At 41.7% G+C, this 21,880-nt stretch overlaps 1 protein-coding gene across 1 annotated transcript in view; it reads left to right on the forward strand.

Moving 5' to 3' along the window:
• The window catches only part of LOC122798773 (zinc finger protein 436-like), a 338,902-nt gene that overhangs the window by 173,941 nt on the left and 143,081 nt on the right, over positions 1-21,880 (forward strand). Inside the window, exon 3 of the mRNA XM_044067883.1 lies at positions 5,770-5,892. Coding sequence (XP_043923818.1) covers positions 5,770-5,892 — 123 coding nt within the window. The remainder of the gene's footprint in view (positions 1-5,769; positions 5,893-21,880) is intronic.

Raw genomic sequence — 21,880 nt, forward strand, 5'->3', positions numbered from 1 at the left:
ATTTGGGAACTAATGAAGGATCAGCACTAAAACATGAACACATATAAATAAAACTTAGCAATATTTTAGAAGACTAAAATGCAGGTTTTGTAAAACAGAATTGGAAACAGTTGCACATCTTGTTGCTTAGTGTGGCACATTTATGGCAGCAGGCCTGGATAATTGTTACTGTTCTGCAAGAAGCCCATAATTTCCAGATAGAAATACTCAGAAAGATTAAGAGAGAAATAAGAGGAAAGAAAGACACTCACAGAAGAAAAAAAACGTCAAATGCTTCCAGTGCATATTTGCATTCATTAATACAACAGATCCACGAAAAACATTGCAAAGATGAAGAAACTTTGGGCCATGTGGAAAAACAACAGAAGTCCGAAATGTAAAGAATAAAACCCAGAGATTTTTGAAAGGTAAAGAAAAGACATGCTTCTGGAGCATTTCTCCCCGGGCCTCCGCTGAAAACAGGATCTGTGGAACCTAGTCGGACATTCCCGGTCAACAAATGTTAAATAAATAAATAAATAAAGAAACCTGGACATGGGAAGTAAAAGGAGATCTGATATGGTGCAATATTTATGGAAAGGGGAAAGCCAGACTAATCAATACATAAAAGCAGCTGTAAAGGTATGGAAAATGTCACAGTACAAGACATAAAACAAATGGGGAATGTAGAATAGCAGATTAGTAAGGTAGAAGTAAGTAGAATCTGAAGTTATGGAATACCTGCAGAGTGAAATATTTGGTGTAGAAAATCCAACACAGGTAATGTTGATGGAATAATGAGCCCACAAATTAAGGAGAAACAGGTGGAGCAAGAGACATCTGAAGAAGAAATATGGGCTTGGAGAAAAATTAGATTTGATACGATGCAGTATTTATGCAAAGGAAAGGAGAACGCAAAAGTGATCAATACAAAAAGGCAGCACCAAGGATAGTTGAAGAGAAGTAGAGGCAAAGGTATCCAGATCTGGAAAACATTGCAGTACAAATAAGAAAACAAAGTTGGAAAGTAGCGAAGAGGATTAATAATGGATCAATTAAAGAAGTAGAAATTGAAGCTATGGATAACCCCTGCAAAGTGAAGGATTTAGTGCAGAAAATTCAACACCGGTAATGTCACAGCTTGATAGAACAATGAGTCCCCATACTAAGGAAAAGCAGGTGGAATTGGAGGCATCTGATGACTTCCCCACACGATGATGCCCTGGAGCCTTCAGTAGGAAATTGTTACAGGGCAAGGGAAAGAGCAGGAAACAGTGGCAACTGTGACACAAGCAATGTTGTGGAGTGATGGACCAGTGAGTTTCCATATGAAGGAGCAACAGATGACATAGGGTAAAGCTGAACAGGGTATGTAACAGAAAGATGTTCTGGAACTTTCTGTAGAATACTTTTAAGAAATAGAGAGCAAATAATGTGCTCTCAGTTTAGAAGAAAATGATCCGAGGTAAGAGTTACTTGATACAAGGGTAGATTACAGAAAGTAAATAAGACCCAAAATGTTAGAGGATTTGCTAAAACAGATGAACACAATAATGAAGACTATTAACAGAAATTCATGTGATATAACTGAAGTAAATATGATATATTCATGTGTTGCTAAATTACTAACAGATAAAGTCTTACCAAACATAGAGCAGTAATGGAAATGAATGGAAGAAGTAAAATGCCATCATGGAAGTATCAAATAGAGAAAACTATAAAGCAATTAAGATGAAGTATCACTGTTAGAAGAACGTAGAAGAGGGAACAGATAAAAAAAATACTTTGTCTCTGCTATTTTGTCTTGCCTGTAACCCATTAGGTTGTTTACTAAGCAGGTTAGATCATGGTTACACTTTGTTTCCCAGAAATCTACCTTGCTTAAAGATCTCCGAGCTACATTTTTGTGTTTTTTGACTTAAAACTGTCTAGTTCATCAGATAAAGAGCTAAAAGAACAACTACAAGTATTTAAAACTTTCTCAGATTATATAAGAATGTCACTTTGTCTTAATAAATGTGCAAAAGTAATCTTTAAAGCAAAAAAGTTGGCAGTATCAAGACGATACCAGTCTTTACAGGAATGTGATATAAAGAAACTTGGGTGGGGGGGGTATATAAATATTTGGGAACTGTTGTATGATTAGAAATAAAACATGAACAAACGTGAGTAAAGCTCAATAAGGAACACTTCAGAAGACTAAAACCAGTATTGAAAGCAGCCTTGACATCTAGGAATAAAGCCAAAGTTATAAACCAACACACTTTTCAAATTCTATGTTTGATTGTCCCCAAAAGGTATTGAGTCAGCTGGACATAAAAACAAGAGAAATGTCTCATGCTTATCAAATGATGTTTAAAAAGTCTGTGTTTACCAATATTATATATTACTTGCTGTGAAGGAGGTATGAGCCTCCTAGAAACTGATTAAATGTATAAAACTGCAGTTATGTTACTGCATACATATCTACTGACCTCATCAGATCCAAACAGAAAGAGCTTTAAAACACAAGGAGAGGAAGTCTAAGATGGCCTCTCTGCTTAGTTTAGCAGAAGCATTCCAGTGTTTAGTGGGAATGGAAAGCAAAGCAGACATAAACCAAAGTTATGCAGTACCTGAGTGTGCCAGCAAACCAAAAAATAGTTTGATAAGGATCAGATGAGAAGGAAAGAAATATGGAAAAGCCATAATTGTAGTGGCAAGTATAGAGATCTCCCAGAGCAAACGCGTGTTGGATGGTACACTATGTACAAATTGGTTTACAATGTCCATTATATATGTAGGAGTAACAGACAATTTAGTTTTTTTTTTTTTTATTGTATTTATCTTTTTTAACTGGGAAAGTCCAGCTGGGATAGATATCTTTTTCAGCAGATGTCCAGGAAGAAGAGCTCCAGTATTTGCATACATAGACAATTAATAGTATATTTTCATTTTCTACATTATATATATTTTCATCTTAGTTGCATAGCATTTTGCATACATAATTAGGTGTAACAGATTAATATTAACCTTGCATCATACAATTTCTGACTATAGGAAGAGAAAGAAATCTAAGAGATTACCTGCTCATTTGTATAAGGTGTAGCAGACAGAAATGCAAAGAAACACAAGGAGAGGCAAAGACTGATATTTGGGTTGAAATTTGTAATTCGTGGTATGATGAGGGAGAATGAGGATTAAGTAGGAGTAGGTAGTTAAGAGATATAACCAGTTAAGTTACTATGTGGTGGTACGATCAGGGAGGATGAGGATCAAGTAGCAGTAGATAGTTAAGTAATTTAACCAGTTAAATTAGTAAGTGGTGGTATGATGATGGAAAATGAGGATTAAGTAGGAGTAGATAGTTAAGGTATATAACCAATTAAATTAGTACATCCTGGTAAGATGACGGATAATGAGGATTGAGTAGGTAGTTAAGGAATATAAACAGTTAAATTACTAAGTGGTGATACAGTAAAGGGGAATGAAGATTAAGTAGTGTAGGTAGTTAAGTGATATAACCAGTTAAATTAGTAAGTGGTGGTATGATGAGGGAGAATGAGGATTAAGTAGAAGTAGTTAGTTAAGGGATATAACCAGTTAAATCAGTAAGTGGTGGTATGATGAGGGAGAATGAGGATTAAGTAGGAGTAGGTGGTTAAGGAATATAACCAGTTAAATTAATAAGGTGTAGTACAATGAGAGAGAACAAGGATTGAGTAGAAGTAGATAGTTAAATAGAACCAGTTAAATGTTTACAATAGTAGATTGAGGGGAAGGTATAATTGCCAATGGGTATTTAGTACAAATGTAGGTTTTGTCAAAAAGAACTGGAAACTGTCACACCTCTTCTTGATGGGTGTGATATGCTGTTGGCAGAGGGCCTGTATGCTGAAATAATGTGGCAAGACAGTTAGACTGGGGATTGTGCAAACAATACAGTATAGAAGTAGCTGAGGAGCATTGGAAACATGAACCACAAGGCAATATAATGATTGATGATGTGCACATCACATGGTATAATACATTAACTACAGTTCAAAAAGTAGATGCAAGAAATTCAGATATAGTAGTTCGACAAAAATGGTCATTGAAATTGCTACACCTAGTGATTAGTGTCTTACATACAGATTGAGATGCAAAGTCATAAAATATCATGATCTGCTGGCAGAAATGAGGACAGTGTAGAAGAAAGTTCTCAGATAGTTCCTGTAGTAGTAGGAGCAATGGGTCTAATAATAAATGTACAGTAGTACTTACATATGGTACCAATACATGTAACTTCGTTGAATTACAGGAGTTACTTCTGTGCACATTGTGGGTGCTGCAAAGATTAATTTTGGCCTTCATCAAATATTGAAACAATATTAATTTCATGAACTTTAATTATACCGTGACTTAGCAATGAGGTCCATTCCCGTTGTGGTAATTACAAACCAGAAAGACTTGGAGAAATTAAAATGGGAAAGGTAAGCATTTAACCTAGAGCTGGTTAAGGAGCTCCAGCACCCCTCTGAAATGGTGGTGCACTTCTGGTTTGTGGCAGACTGTATGTACTTTATATTAAAGCATTAACTCATAACAGAAATACTGTTGCCTTTACCATTCTAAAATGTAGATATATTTTATAGCTTCCTATGGAAATGTCATCACTTGTAATGCCGAATGCTGACGGGCTGAAAAAAATAAATTTAGGAGAAGAGCAAATACTGACCATCACTCTTCTCCTTTCAAATTCCTTTTTTACACGGGACAAGCCCGCAACATGCTCCAAAATTCTGTGTACTAACTCAGAGGTAGCCATACCTTGTAGAAAAGGGAGTACTCCAAGAAGTGGCCATCTCTGACTTAGCATCTATAAGCCCATTTTTTTTGACAATACAGTTAAAGGATTATGGGACTTACTAAAGCAGGTCTGGACATTTTAAACTGTTGCCATATTTTACTTGGGTCTATATTAGAACATTGAAAGTTTAATAGTTCGAATCACTAAAGGTCAACCTTTATTGAGCGAACTATTAAAACATTGAATGTTCATAAAAATAAATTCAAAAGAAAAACTAAAGGGTGTAGGCAAGGGGGCAAACCTCCCTGCATCACCCATATGGGGGGCTGCGCTCCCCACACCCCCTGCTACTTAAATATACCAACTATGAGACCGCACTACATTGCAGTAAATGGAAATCTCCCCTTATGGAGATTTCCGTTTACACGTTCGATATTCTCAGCGTTCGCTATTGTCATGTCGACAATATCGGATTCGGCTTTCAACAATGTAATATAGACCCATTTTACTTTATTATGTACTTATTTGTTTCATATAGTGCAATGACCATACTGTTCTAGCATTAAAGAGCTTTTATTTTTTTTGTTTGCACTAGAATTCCTTGCTGTGTTGCATATAAATTAACTCCTGTCAAAATTCACACAGGCTTATCCTGTAATGGGTTGGAACCAGATATTTTTTGAATTTCAGTCCTGAGAGATCACTGTTGTAGGAGTAACACACAAATGTGCACGTTCACTCACATGTAGGAACAATAAATTTAAGAATGTGGAAATTAGTTTCTTACTTCCTTAGGAGTGCTCTTGTCAAGAGAATGAAAGAGTAATATAATATAAGAATATGGAAAACAGATATTTGTCTTCAGAGATTCTTATCCACAGTCCATGATAAAATCTCTCTTTTTTTGTAGTGTATGTTTAAAATTTTCTTTCAGTCTTGTATGATTAATCCATTGTAAACAAAGTGTAAGAAATTACTGGAAGGATACAGTGCTTAACTGTACAATTTATTTTCATTTGCAGGTTATAACATCCCATTGCATGAACTTTTGTTACTTATTGAGAAAGATGAAACATTTCAATCTGCTGAGACTGAAGGAAGAAAAACATTGCGACCAGGGCAACTTCCTGGTAACAGAACCAGCAGTAAGTACATAATAAGTATAACAATAAACACAACTTCCTGGTAACAGAACCAGCAGTAAGTACATAATAAGTATTACAACAAAGGCAACTTCCTGGTAACAGAACCAGCAGTAAGTACATAATAAGTATTACAACAAAGGCAACTTCCTGGTAACAGAACCAGCAGTAAGTACATAATAAGTATTACAACAAAGGCAACTTCCTGATAACAGAACCAGCAGTAAGTACATAATAAGTATTACAACAAAGGCAACTTCCTGGTAACAGAACCAGCAGTAATTATATAATACGTATTACAGTCAAGGCAACTTCCTGGTAACAGAACCAGCAGTAAGTACATAATGAGTATTGCAACAAAGACAACTTCCTGGTAACAGAACCAGCAGTAAGTACATAGTATGAATTACAACAAAGGCAATTTCCTGATAACAGAATCAGCAGTAAGCACATGATAAATATTATAACAAAGGCAACTTCCTGGTAACAGAACCAGCAGTAGGTACATAGGTTCATAGGTAGGTACTAGGCTATCGGCCCAAGGGCCTAAGTAAGCCTAGCTAACAAGGTTCCCTGGATTACACCACCTAAGAAAATGATTTTCCTGTGCCCTGTCGAGCAGAGCCACAGAAGTGATCCCCGGAATGTATTTCCTATTTCCCATCCACTCATCAAGATTTTTCTTGAAGAGTGCTAATGAGAAACTTTGCTTGACATAGATGGGTAACTTGTTCCAGATTATGGGAAGTGTATGGGACAGGAATCCATCCCTCCAGCATGTCCTGTTTATTGTGGTGACAAGGTGTAGGTCCCAAGAGCATGTAGCTCAGAGTGACTGGGATTTCTTTAGGCATGTCCAACAGCTCTGGTTTTGATATAGCTTTATATGTTAAGCAGAGATCACTTCGGAGTTGGCGATATGCTATGGAGTAAAGCTGGAGTTTTTTGAGACGGTCAGTGTAGGGCATCTGTTTGAGGCCAGTAATCCTCTTTGTGAGGTACTTCTGTGGCCTTTCCAGCTGCTGCTGGTGTCTTGTGAAGTACATTCCAAAAGGGGCATTGTACTCTATAATGGGTCTAATGAATGTCGAGTGGAGGGGAACAATTATCTCTTTTCCTGGATGAGAACCCTTTTGTGATGAGGTGTGCCATGTAGAAGGATTTCCTGACTAGTATGGTGATGTGAGTATCAAAGGAGAGACTACTGTCCACCTGGGTCCCAAGGTCTCTTATCACACATTCGCCGTTGGGTACACTGCTGCCTATGTGATAGCTCATGGGTGCAGAGTTTTTTCCAAAGGGAATGACAATGCACTTTTTGGCATTGAGCTTGAGGCCATGGCTCTGACACCAGGCATCTGTCTCAGTGAGGCCCTTCTGTAGGATGCCCACATCATTTGGGGACTCGACTATGGTTGGCAGTCATCTGCGAACTTCGTTAGCCAAAGGCCTTCTGTGTTAGCCTGTACTTCAGAGAAGTAGATACCAAACAGGAGAGGTCCCAGGACTGAACCCTGTGGTACTCCACTTGTCACTGGTTTGAAGTCAGATTTGGAGTCTGCAACTTTTACAGTGTGGGTTCTGTCAGTGATCCATTTGGCAACCCATCTTGTGACCTAGGGATTTATACCTAGTTTAGTGAGTTTAGCTATAATTCCAGAATGAGGGATGGTGTCGAAAGCCTTGGTGAGGTCAAGATAGGCTGTGTAAATCACCTTACCCTCGTCTACGGCTTTGGTGACTGCCTCAAAGAAGTTGATCAGGTTCAGGGGGCATGATCTGCCTTTCACAAATCCAAACTGGGTGGGGTCCAGAGTTTGGAGGTTACCAGTGTCTTTGTTTATGAGTTCCATGATGATACGTTCCATGGCCATACAGACCAGCCTCGTCAGGCTAATAGGGCGATAGTCCCCAAGATCAGTGGTGGTTCCCCCCTTTGTGGAGTGGGATAACTGTTGCTGTGCTCCCTTCAGTGGGCACAAAGCCTGATGTGAAGTTATGATTGAACATGGTGCTTAGGTAGGGAACCAGTTTATTCTGAAGTTCATGTAAAATGCAGCCTGGGATGTTGTCCGGTCCCATGGATGCTGTGCTTTTAGCTGTAGAGAGTGCAGTTTTTACCTGCATAGTTGTGATTACAGAGACTCTGTATTCTTCCTGTATTGGTATGGGCCCTTTGGGGGGTGAGAGGGGGGGTAAAGTTAACACTGAACCTATCTGCCAGGATGTTGGCAATATCAGTTGGTTCGGTAATTTTCATGCCATTGTGCTGTAACTCAGAGCAGATCTGGGTGTTGCCATTGAGATTCTTGATATAGCTATAGAATGCTTTGTGGTTGACCCTAGAATCAGAGGTGATTTTGTTTTCGTAGCTAGCTTTGGAGGATCTTATAAGGGATCTCCGCTTGTTACTGAGGCTGACCAGGGAGCTCCTCCACTAATGGGATTTTACTCTCTTTTGCAACAGTTTCTTTCTTCTGTTGTAGAGTTTGTTTATGGCAGGGGACCACCAGATTGGCTTCCTTGTTTTGGAGGATAGCGTCTTGGTTCTATTTGGGATAGCACGATCCATGCATTCGTGTAAGTACTTATAGAGTGCATTTGTGTAGGATTTAGCAGTCATAACTGTATTGTCCATCTGCATGGGTGTCATGAAGTTCACCACTTCTGTCTTAAGAAGCATGAAGTTGGCTTTGGAGAATTTTTTTACTGTGGTTTCCTTAATGGGGGGTGGGGGCAGGATGTGGATATCTAGGTTGATTAGCTTATGGTCAGATCTGACCAACGAGGAGTTGACTTGAGGTGTGGAATGCCGGTCACTCATGTTGGTAATGACTAGGTGTAGGATATTGTTGCCCCTGGTGGGGGTGTGGATAAGTTGATCCAGGGCATTGGAATTTATGAATTCCAGAAAACGTTGAGCAAAGGAGTTGGTACATGAGTAGTTTTCTGGGTTAATGGTGGGTAGTTGAAATCACCCATTATTAGGGTGTTTGGTTGAACCCTAATATTTTCCAGTATATCAAGAAAAGAGGAGTGGGAATCCTGGGGCATGGTGGGGGATCTGTAGCAAGCTACAGTTTGGATTGCTGTTTTGCCCAGAGTTAGTTGCACTTGGATAACCTTTGATACATTATGCTGAGCAACTAGCCTGGAGGTGTGGATATCCTTAATGAATATGGACACACCTCCTCCTTTGGTGTTCTGGTCCAGGTTAGGTGGCTGAAAAGTGTGGTATGAGTTATAGCCTGGTAATGCAGGAGTGCTCTCTGGAGCCTTGAACCAGCTGCGCAGATATCAGTGTTCTCCATTTTAAGGAGTGCCTCGAGGGAGGAGTGCATTTTGAGAGTTAGACTTCTAGCATTGAGTAGCATTACCCTCAGTATTGCAATAAAGGCAGCTTCCTGATAACAGAACAATCGGTAAGTACATAATAAGTATTATAACCAAGGCAACTTCCTGGTAACAGAACCAGCAGTAAGCACATGATAAGTGTTACAACAAAGGCAACTTCCTGGTAACAGAACCAGAAGTAAGTACATAATAAGTATTACAACAAAGGTAACTTTCTGGTAAAAGAACCAGCAGTAAGTACATAAGTATTGCAACAAAGGCAACTTCCTGGTAAGAGAACCAGCAGTAAGTACATAATAGTTATTACAACAAAGGCAACTTCCTGGTAACAGAACCAGCAGTAAGGACATAATGAGTATTACAACCAAGGCAACTTCCTGGTAACAGAACCAGCAGTAAGTACATAATAAGTATTGCAACAAAGGCAACTTCCTGGTAACAGAACCAGCAGTAAGTACATAATAGTTATTACAACAAAGGCAACTTCCTGGTAACAGAACCAGCAGTAAGTACATAATAAGTATTATGACAAAGGCAACTTCCTGGTAACAGAACCAGCAGTAAGTACATAATAAGTATTACAACAAAGGCAACTTCCTGGTAACAGAACCAGCAGTAAGTACATAATAAGTATTACAACAGAGGCAACTTCCTGGTAACAGAACCAGCAGTAAGTACATAATAAGTATTAGAGTAACAGCAACTTCCTGGTAACAGAACCAGCAGTAAGTACATAATAAGTATTACAACAAAGGCAACTTCCTGGTAACAGAACCAGCAGTAAGTACATAATAAGTATTACAACCAAGGCAACTTCCTGGTAACAGGACCAGCAGTAAGTACATAATAAGTATTACAATAAAGGTGCAAGTATTCTGGGTCTACAGTTACATGCAGGTTAACAGCCTGGTGGAGGTATAGAAGGGAGTACTTTCACAACACAAGCACGAATTAATCCTCCAAATATTTGAAAACGCACTTAATTCATTATACTGAGCCTAGTCACTTTTCCTAAAATAAATCAAGTCCAGTTGCAACATCACACCTGCTAGCTACAGTTTTTTGACCTTCATTCTTAAATTTATCATCACTACAGAACTTGGTGTGGTACTGAAGGCTGTGTGTGGGCAGTACTACAGAGCATGACATGGTACTGAAAACTGGAAAGTGGCCAGTATCACAAAACATGGTGTTGTATTGCAGGCTGGGCTGAGCAGTACTGCAGAACATGATGATGGACTGAGGGGTGGGTCTGAGATGTACTGTAGGACAGGATGTAGCACTAAAGGCCTGGACTTGCAGTACTATAGAACATTGCATACACTGAAGGCTGAGCTGAGCAGTTACTACAGGAGGTACATTACTGTAGGCTTGGATTGAGCTTTACTGCAGAATATGATGAGGTACTGAGGGCTGAATTTGTACGGTAGATTGGGGCTTAGCAGTACTACAGATCTTGATGTGGTACTGTAATTTGGGGATGATCAGAACATGGTTTTGTGTTCAGCAGTACTTTAGAATAGGGTATGGTATTTATGGCTGGAATAATACTTAATAATTTTGTATGATAGTAAAGGCTGGGGTGAGCAGTACTGCACAACATAGTCTCATACTGAATGCTGGGATGAGCAGTACTGCAGAACATGCTAATACTAAAGGTGGGGTTAAGAAGTACTACAGAAAACTGGTGTGCTGAAGGCCGAGTTAGCAGTACTGCAGACCTTGGTGTGGCACTGGGGTGAACAGTACTGCAGAACATGTTGTGGAGATTAATACTGAGGATGAGCTATAATGCAGAACATGGTGTGGTACTGAAGGTTGAGGGTGAGCAGTACTACAGAACATGGTTTGGTACTGAAGGTTGGGGGGTGAGCAGTACTACAGAACATGGTGTGGTACTGAAGGTTGGGGTGAGCAGTACTACAGAACATGGTACAGTACTGAAGGGTATGAGGTGAGCAGTACTACAGAACATGGTGTGGTACTGAAGGCTGGGGGTGAGCAGTACAACAGAACATGGTGAGTACTGTAGGCTGGGGTGAGCAGTGCTACAGAACATGGTGTGGTACTGAAGGCTCAGGTTGAGCAGTACTACAGAACATGGTGTACTGAAGGTTGGGGGTGAGCACTACTACAGAACACGGTGTGGTACTGAAGGCTGGGGGTGAGCAGTATTACAGAACATGGTGTGGTACTGAAGGCTAGGGGTGAGCAGTACTGCAGAACATGGTGTGGTACTGGAGGCTGGAGGTGAGCTGTACTACTAAAGATGGTGTGGTACTGAAAGCACTGGCTAAACAGTACTGCAGAAAACAATGTGATACTGAAGGCTGAGGTGAGCACTACTGCAAAACTTGGTTCCATACTAAAACCTGGTAGTAGCAGTACTGCAGAAGCTGGCATGGTACAGAACATAATGTGACACTGAAGACTGGGGTGATAAGTACTGCAGAACATGATGTGACATTAAAGGCAAACAAAACCCTACTTCTAACCCTACACTAAATCTAACGTACATCCCGCACCCTAACCCTAAGGTCTGTAACTATCACACACTTGCCTTACGGAGCTATACCGCAGAAGGGCCAACCATGATGATTCGACATTTACGGTTTCACTCTTCTGGACGATCGATGTTTTCGTGGTTCGATGAAGACGTGTCAGCGTTTAGGTATTCGGGTAAGTCAACATTCTTTCTTTTAATATAGACCCCTACAGAACATGGTGTGCTCCTGAATACGGAGGACGAGCTGTACTGCAGATCATGGTGTGGTACTACAGGCTAGGAATGAACACTACTGCAGAACACAGTCTGATACTGAAGGCCAGGGTGAGTAGTATCACGGAACATATTGTGGTATTGAAGGCTGTGGGTCAGTAGTACTGCAGGTCATGGTATGGTACTGAAGGCTGGGTGTGAGCAGTACTGCAGAACATATTGTGGAGCTGAAGACTGTAGATGAGCTGTACAGCAGAACATGGTGTAGTACTGAATGCTGGGTTGAACACAGTCTGATACTGAAGGCCAGAGTGAGTAGTATCACGGAACATATTGTGGTATTGAAGGCTGGGTGTGAGCTGTACTGCAGAACATGTTGTGGAGCTGAATACTGAGGATGAGCTGTACTGCAGAACATAATGTGGTACTGGATGCTTGGTTGAGCAGTGCTGCCGAATGTAATATGACATCAAAGGCTTGTGCGAGCTGTATATAGGATATGGTGTGGTACTACACTAAATACAGAGGATGAGCTGTACTGCAGATCATGGTGTGGTACTACACTGAAGACTGGAGATGAACAGTACTGCAGAACACAGTCTGATACTGAAGGCCAGGGTGAGTAGTATCACGGAACATATTGTGGTATTGAAGGCTGTGGGTCAGTAGTACTGCAGATCATGATATGGTACTGAAGGCTGAGATAAGCAGTATTGTAGAACATGATGTGGTACAGAAGAATGGGAGTGAGCAGTACTACAGAATGTCGTGCAGTACTGAAGGCTGAGTGTAAGCAGTACTTCAGAACAGGGTGTAGCACTGAAGACTGGGGTTGAGCAATACTGCAGATCATGTTGTGGAGATGAATACTGAGGATGAGCTGTACTGCAGAACATGATGTAGTACTGAATGCTGGGTGTGAGCAGTACTGCCAAATGTAACAGTAGTGTAGAACTGATGGCTGGTAGCAAGCAGTACCCTGGAACATGCTGCAGTATTGAATCTTTAGGGTGTGCAGTGTTGGGAAAATGATATGGTACTGAAGGCTGTGGGTAAGCAGTACTGCAGTACATGATTTGGTACTGAAAGCTGAGGTAAGCTGTACTTCAGAACATGGTGTGATATTGAAGGGTATGTGTGAGCAGTACTACAGAACATGATTTGGTACTGAAAGCTGGGGTAAGCTGTACTGCAGAACATGGTGTGGTACTGAAGGCTGGGGGTTAGCAGTACTACAGAACATGGTGTGATACTGAAGGCTGAGGGTGAGCAATACTGCAGAACATGGTGTGGTACTGAAGGCTGTGGGTGAGCAGTACTGCAGAACATGATGTGGTACTGAATGCTCGGGTGTGCAGTACTGCAGAACATGGTGTGGTACTGAAGGCTGGGGGTGAACAGTACTGCAGAACATGGTGTGGTGCTGAAAGCTGGGGTGAGCAGTACTGCAGAACATGGTGTGGTACTGAAGAGTATATGTGAGCAGTACTGCAGAACATGTTGTGGTACTGAAGGGTATGTGTGAACAGTACTACAGAATATGATTTCGTACTGAAAGCTGGGATAAGCTGTACTGCAGAACATGGTGTGGTACTGAAGGCTGAGCAGTACTACAGAACATGGTGTGGTACTGAAGGCTGGGGGTGAGCAGTACTGCAGAACATGGTGTGGTACTGAAGGATGCGGGTGAGCAGTACTACAGAACATGGTCTGGTACTGAAGGCAGGGGGTGAGCAGTACTACAGAGCACGGTGTGGTACTGAAGGTTGTGGTGAGCAGTACTACAGAACGTGGTGGGGTACTGAATGCTGGGGTGAGCAGTACTACAGAACATGGTGTGGTACTGAAGGCTGGGGGTGAGCAGTACTACAGAACTTGGTGTGGTACTGATGGCTGGGGGGTGAGCAGTACTACAGAACATGGTGTGGTACTGAAGGTTGGGGTGAGCAGTACTACAGAACATGGTACAGTACTGAAGGGTATGAGGTGAGCAGTACTACAGAACATGGTGTGGTACTGAAGGCTGGGGGTGAGCAGTACAACAGAACATGGTGAGTACTGTAGGCTGGGGTGAGCAGTGCTACAGAACATGGTGTGGTACTGAAGGCTCAGGTTGAGCAGTACTACAGAACATGGTGTACTGAAGGTTGGGGGTGAGCACTACTACAGAACACGGTGTGGTACTGAAGGCTGGGGGTGAGCAGTATTACAGAACATGGTGTGGTACTGAAGGCTAGGGGTGAGCAGTACTGCAGAACATGGTGTGGTACTGGAGGCTGGAGGTGAGCTGTACTACTAAAGATGGTGTGGTACTGAAAGCACTGGCTAAACAGTACTGCAGAAAACAATGTGATACTGAAGGCTGAGGTGAGCACTACTGCAAAACTTGGTTCCATACTAAAACCTGGTAGTAGCAGTACTGCAGAAGCTGGCATGGTACAGAACATAATGTGACACTGAAGACTGGGGTGATAAGTACTGCAGAACATGATGTGACATTAAAGGCAAACAAAACCCTACTTCTAACCCTACACTAAATCTAACGTACATCCCGCACCCTAACCCTAAGGTCTGTAACTATCACACACTTGCCTTACGGAGCTATACCGCAGAAGGGCCAACCATGATGATTCGACATTTACGGTTTCACTCTTCTGGACGATCGATGTTTTCGTGGTTCGATGAAGGCGTGTCAGCGTTTAGGTATTCGGGTAAGTCAACATTCTTTCTTTTAATATAGACCCCTACAGAACATGGTGTGCTCCTGAATACGGAGGACGAGCTGTACTGCAGATCATGGTGTGGTACTACAGGCTAGGAATGAACACTACTGCAGAACACAGTCTGATACTGAAGGCCAGGGTGAGTAGTATCACGGAACATATTGTGGTATTGAAGGCTGTGGGTCAGTAGTACTGCAGGTCATGGTATGGTACTGAAGGCTGGGTGTGAGCAGTACTGCAGAACATATTGTGGAGCTGAAGACTGTAGATGAGCTGTACAGCAGAACATGGTGTAGTACTGAATGCTGGGTTGAACACAGTCTGATACTGAAGGCCAGAGTGAGTAGTATCACGGAACATATTGTGGTATTGAAGGCTGGGTGTGAGCTGTACTGCAGAACATGTTGTGGAGCTGAATACTGAGGATGAGCTGTACTGCAGAACATAATGTGGTACTGGATGCTTGGTTGAGCAGTGCTGCAATGTAATATGACATCAAAGGCTTGTGCGAGCTGTATATAGGATATGGTGTGGTACTACACTAAATACAGAGGATGAGCTGTACTGCAGATCATGGTGTGGTACTACACTGAAGACTGGAGATGAACAGTACTGCAGAACACAGTCTGATACTGAAGGCCAGGGTGAGTAGTATCACGGAACATATTGTGGTATTGAAGGCTGTGGGTCAGTAGTACTGCAGATCATGATATGGTACTGAAGGCTGAGATAAGCAGTATTGTAGAACATGATGTGGTACAGAAGAATGGGAGTGAGCAGTACTACAGAATGTCGTGCAGTACTGAAGGCTGAGTGTAAGCAGTACTTCAGAACAGGGTGTAGCACTGAAGACTGGGGTTGAGCAATACTGCAGATCATGTTGTGGAGATGAATACTGAGGATGAGCTGTACTGCAGAACATGATGTAGTACTGAATGCTGGGTGTGAGCAGTACTGCCAAATGTAACAGTAGTGTAGAACTGATGGCTGGTAGCAAGCAGTACCCTGGAACATGCTGCAGTATTGAATCTTTAGGGTGTGCAGTGTTGGGAAAATGATATGGTACTGAAGGCTGTGGGTAAGCAGTACTGCAGTACATGATTTGGTACTGAAAGCTGAGGTAAGCTGTACTTCAGAACATGGTGTGATATTGAAGGGTATGTGTGAGCAGTACTACAGAACATGATTTGGTACTGAAAGCTGGGGTAAGCTGTACTGCAGAACATGGTGTGGTACTGAAGGCTGGGGGTTAGCAGTACTACAGAACATGGTGTGATACTGAAGGCTGAGGGTGAGCAATACTGCAGAACATGGTGTGGTACTGAAGGCTGTGGGTGAGCAGTACTGCAGAACATGATGTGGTACTGAATGCTCGGGGTGTGCAGTACTGCAGAACATGGTGTGGTACTGAAGGCTGGGGGTGAACAGTACTGCAGAACATGGTGTGGTGCTGAAAGCTGGGGTGAGCAGTACTGCAGAACATGGTGTGGTACTGAAGAGTATATGTGAGCAGTACTGCAGAACATGTTGTGGTACTGAAGGGTATGTGTGAACAGTACTACAGAATATGATTTCGTACTGAAAGCTGGGATAAGCTGTACTGCAGAACATGGTGTGGTACTGAAGGCTGAGCAGTACTACAGAACATGGTGTGGTACTGAAGGCTGGGGGTGAGCAGTACTGCAGAACATGGTGTGGTACTGAAGGATGCGGGTGAGCAGTACTACAGAACATGGTCTGGTACTGAAGGCAGGGGGTGAGCAGTACTACAGAGCACGGTGTGGTACTGAAGGTTGTGGTGAGCAGTACTACAGAACGTGGTGGGGTACTGAATGCTGGGGTGAGCAGTACTACAGAACATGGTGTGGTACTGAAGGCTGGGGGTGAGCAGTACTACAGAACTTGGTGTGGTACTGATGGCTGGGGATGAGCAGTGCTGCGAACATGGTCTGGTACTGAAGGCAGGGGTGAGCAGTGCTACAGATAATGGTGTGGTACTGATGGGAGGGGTGAGCAGTGTTGCAGAGCATGGTGTGGTACTGAAGCCTGGGGGTGAGCAGTAATACAGAACATGGTGTGGTACTGAAGGCTTGGAGTGATCAGTACTACCAAACATGGTGTGGTACTGAAGGCTGTGTGTGAGCAATACTGCAGATCATTTATTTATTTTATTTTATTTATTTAACATTTGTCCGATATGGAACAAAGCCAATTTTTAGCAGTGACCCAGGGAGAAACACTCCAAATGCATGTCTTTGTAATGTGGGCGGAAACCGGAGCACCCGGAGGAAACCCACATGAATGCAGGGAGGACATGCAGGCTCCACACAGAAGGCACCCCAGCCAAGAATCGAACTGAAGAACCTCTTGCTGTGAGGCAACAGTGCTACTGCTGCACCACTACGCTGTCCATATCATGGTTTCATTTTGTGGGCTGGAGGTGAGCAGTACTGCAGAACATCTTATGTTACTGAAGGCTGGGGTAAGTAGTACAGCAGAATACAGTGTAGAATTGAAGGCTGGCATCAAGTAATCCAGAAGTTGCTGTGGTACTAGATGCTTGGCGGGAACATTACTGCAGAACTTGATATTGTACAGAAGGCTGGGGACAAGGAGAACTGCAGAACATGGTGTATAACTCAAAACTAGGGTTGAATGGGAGAACAGTACTATAGGACATTGTGTGCTAGTCAGTCAGTATAGCTTTATTGTGGCTGTACAGTCTTTAAAAAATATACACATTTGTATTTAGAACATTCATGCTTTTCTTATTCTTCTAACAAAATCTTTGCTTTGGCCTAAACATTTCTTCAAGTATGGTGATCCTCCTCCCTGTAACTGATTCTTATTTTTCTCAATTTCACATAGGAATTTTGCTCATTCTTGTATTGTTAATCTGTCTATAGTGATAAACTGTATTTCACGGCTTTTATCTGTGTTATCACATGCATAGCCCTTGTAATCTGATCTGAATATTATTGCTAGGAATTCTGCTCATTCTTGTATTGTTAATCTTTCTGCAGTGCTAAACCCGATTTTATAGCTTTCATCTGCGTTGTCATGTGCATAGCCCTCATAATCTGATCTGATTACTATTTCTAGGAATTCCTTGTGTGTTTACCATTGACATCTGAAGGTCTTCTCTAACGAATTCCCCACTCACACAGGACAAGTACCCCTGATTATTCTTAATCCTTGATTCTGTAACGTTTTCCTCTTCTACTTCAAATTTATATTTCTCAATTAATGGCATTTTATAGCTACTCTATTATAGAAGTTTTCTTAATAAACCAACTAATTTTAGTACTTTTGAATTGTTTCTTTACTTGATCTTCTCTAAATATTTTATCTTCCAGGTCTTCATTGTAATTTTTAAAAATATTGTAGATGTTCTTTACTTCATGTTATGTTTTTCACCAAGTACTTGCTAAAGTGTTCATATCCGTATCTTTATAAAGTACGATTCATTATCCTTTGAGTATTAGGTAACATTTTAAGGATTTGATGTGTAATTATACTTCAGTTCCCAGTTTTCATTTTCTCAGAGAATTTCATTCTGTAGTTGATCTGAATTCAGACTTTTTATTTTCATCCATTTTGCTATAACTATGGCATTTAAAGTTACATTTTCATGGGGAGTTTGAATGTGTTCCTTATTAAACTATGATTTGTAAATAATTTTTGTTAACATTTTTGGAAAATTGCTTCTGCTATTTTTATTGTATAACGTATTGGAGCTTTTCTCTCTGGGCCTACGTTGAAAAAGGGTTTTACAGCTCAGTCAGACTAACTCGGTCAACAAATGTTAAAATAAAATAAGTAAATAAATAAAATAAATAAATTTAGAAGTATAGAAAGGACTTAATCTATTTTTTTGTCTTGAACTGCATATTTCACTCCATGTTCTAACATATGCCACATTAATTCTAGGTTCACATAGGTTTTTATTAAGCTTATAGCCAAAAGACACCATTGTGAAGTTCAGCCACATCACTTTGTACTAGTGGGAAATTAGCAGTAACCCCATATTCCTGGCTAAATACACTACTCCAAACTGGTTTTTAATGTTGCTATTGAATTACTACGTTTGATATGCAAGGGCAGCATGCTTAGTGTTTGTCACTCCATCTGGTCTTGTTCATAGGTTCATAGGTTCATACTAGGCTATCTGCCCCAGGGCATTTATAAGCCCAGCCAGAATGTGTTTGGCTTTTGCCACCCATTTTAAATTAATTTTGCCATGCCCTTTTTCGAGGTTAGTATACTGTGCCTCTGTCTAACAGTGACACAGAAGTGATACCCGGGTTAAACCTACGATCTCCCATCCACTCATCAAGATTCCTCTTGAAGAGAGTCAATGAGGGACTCTGCCTAACCTGGACTGGGATTTTATTCCAGAGTGAAGGGAGCCTCTGGGTTATGAATCTGTCCCTCCAGCATGTCCTATTTATTTCATTGCTGAGGTTCAAGTCTCTCGAGCGCGTAGCTCGATGGGATTTGGATTTTCTGAGGTGCATCATGTCCATTAATTCCGGGTTGGACATGGCTTTATACGTCAGGCACAGATCGCCCCTGAACAGGCGGTATGCCACTGAGTAGAGCTGGAGTTTCTTTAACCGGGCAGCATATGGCATTTGTTTGAGCCCTTTGATCCTCTTGGTGAGGTACTTTTGGGGTCTTTCCAGTTGCTGCAGGTGTCTGGTAAGGTACATCCCAAAAGGGGCATTGTACTCAATTATGGGCCTGATGAGGGATGAGTTAAAGAGGCACGATGACCTCCCCTGATCTAGATGTGAATCCCTTCATGATTAGGTGGGCTATATAAAATGTTTTTCTAACCACTTTGGCCACGTGGTTGTCAAATGAGAGACTGCTATCAACTTGGGTCCCCAGGTCCCTAATTACTTCTTCTGTACTTAATGGATTACCACCTATATGGTAATTTGTGGGCACTTTGTTTTTGCCAAAGGGGATGACTATACACTTTTTGGCGTTTAGCTTGAGGCCATGGCTCTGGCACCAGTTGTCTGTTTCTATGAGGCCCTTTTGTAGGATGCTTGTGTTGGCTGGAGAGTCGATTATGGCGCCCAGTTTGCAGTCATCTGCGAACTTGGTCAGCCACAGTCCTTCCGTGTTGGCCTGTACCTCTGAGAAATATATACCGAACAAGAGAGGTCCCAGGACTGAGCCTTGTGGGATGCCACTTGTAACTGGTTTGGAGTCTGACATGGCTCCAGCAATTGTAACCATGTGGGTTCTGTCCTTGAGCCAGTTTGCAACCCATCTAGTGACAGGGGTTTATATTTAAGCTGGTGAGTTTATCTATAATGCCCGAGTGGGGTATTGTATCGAAGGCTTTTGCGAGGTCCAGGTAGGCTGTGTGGACCACCTTCCCCTCATCAATGGCCTTGGTGACTGTTTCAAAGAAATCAACCAGGTTTAAGAGGCAGGATCTGCCCTTAACAAAGCCGAACTGGGTAGGATCCAGTGTCTGTAGGTCTCCAATATCTTTATTTATGAGGTCCATGATGATCCTTTCCATAGCTTTTCAGACCAAGCTAGTCAGGCTTATGGGGCGATAGTTTCCAGGATCTGTTGAGGCACCACCTTTGTGGAGAGGGACCACTGTTGCTGTACGCCACTATTTGGGTACATATCCTGTAGTAAGGCAGAGATTGAACAGTAGTTTTATGTTTGGGTTTAGCTCTTCTTGGAGTTCATGTAGGACGCAGCCCGGGACACCGTCTGGTCCCATTGATGCTGTGTTTTTTGCTTTGGAGAGGGCGGCTCTTACCTGAGCATCTGAGATGTCAGGGGGGCAGAACTCTGCTGGGATAGATATTTGCCCTTTTGGTGGGGGGGGGGGGTTGCACTGTACCTGTCAGCTAGGATGTTGGCAATGTCTGTGGGTTCGGTGTATTTTTTGTCATTTTGGACTAATTCTGAGCATATCTGGAAATTCCCACCCAGGTTCCTAACATAACTAAAGAAAGCCTTGTGATTATCCTTAGTGTCCTGTGCATTTTTTCTCATGTTAATGTGGTACTATATATTTAGGGCTCTGGAATGGGTGTTTCCATTACCACTTGTTCTATTTAGGTCAAGGAATTTAAAGAGTGCTGGGTCATTCATAGTATGGAAAGCTAATCCGAGATCACCTCTCAAGAGTATGCGTGGTACAAAGATCTGAGATCTTCTTGGTGGGGAAACATTGAGTTTTCTCAAGCTGGTTAAGGTTGCTTGTTGAGGTGCATGGCAAAGGGTGCATTATATTCACTGATGGACCAGATGAGGGATAAATAAAATGGAATCATAACTTCTTTGGACCTCAAGGAGATACTATGAAGGATGAACTGTGCAGGTTAAAGGATTTTCTAATCACAACAGAGACGTAGTGGTCAAAGGAGAGTTTATCAACATATGTAACCATGTCGGTGATGACTGTGTCAAATTTAAGTGGAATGTTGTCTATATGTAACCACATCCATGATGATCGTGTCAAATGTGGATCAAATGTGGAATGTTATCTATATAGTAAGCAGATTTACCAAAGGAAACTATGCTACATTTCTAGGTGTTAAGGGTAAGCCCGCTTAACACACCATGTATTTGTTTTGTCCAGCCTTGCTGGAGAATTTGAGTATCAGAATAAGGTTTTAATAACTGCCCCAATTTGCATTCATCAGCTAACTTCAGTAGCAGAGTTCCTTGATATGAGTTTCTTTGTCACAGAAATATATACCAAAGAGATGAGGAGACCCAGGGTAGAGCACTGTGGGACACCTCTAGTGACATTTTTTCTATCTAGAGCAAATACCCCCATCCTTAACAGTATGGGTTCTGTCAGACAGCATATTATCAGTCTAGTGAGCAATGTATGGGTTGATGTTGAGATGGGAGAGTTTAATTAACCTGGTAAGGTCACACCATAAATATGTCATATTCGAAGTAACAGTCAGACCTGGCACCCCCACAGGAGCAAAAGAACAGAAAAATGTCTCCAAAACAAACTACAGTCTATAAGTGATGGTATTAAAAGTTTCACCCCCCCCCCCCCCGCTAACACAGCCAATAATGACTCCTATGCAGAGGAGTACACAAATGCAATATATAAACACTTAAATAACTGTATAGACTCTGCCATACCTGACCGGATCAAAACCAGGTCCTCCAGAAAAAAAACAAACTACCCTGG

This window comes from Protopterus annectens, chromosome 3.part1, assembly GCF_019279795.1.
Source record: "Protopterus annectens isolate FY-2018-M chromosome 3.part1, PAN1.0, whole genome shotgun sequence".
In the NCBI taxonomy this organism is placed as follows: Eukaryota; Metazoa; Chordata; order Ceratodontiformes; family Protopteridae; genus Protopterus; species Protopterus annectens.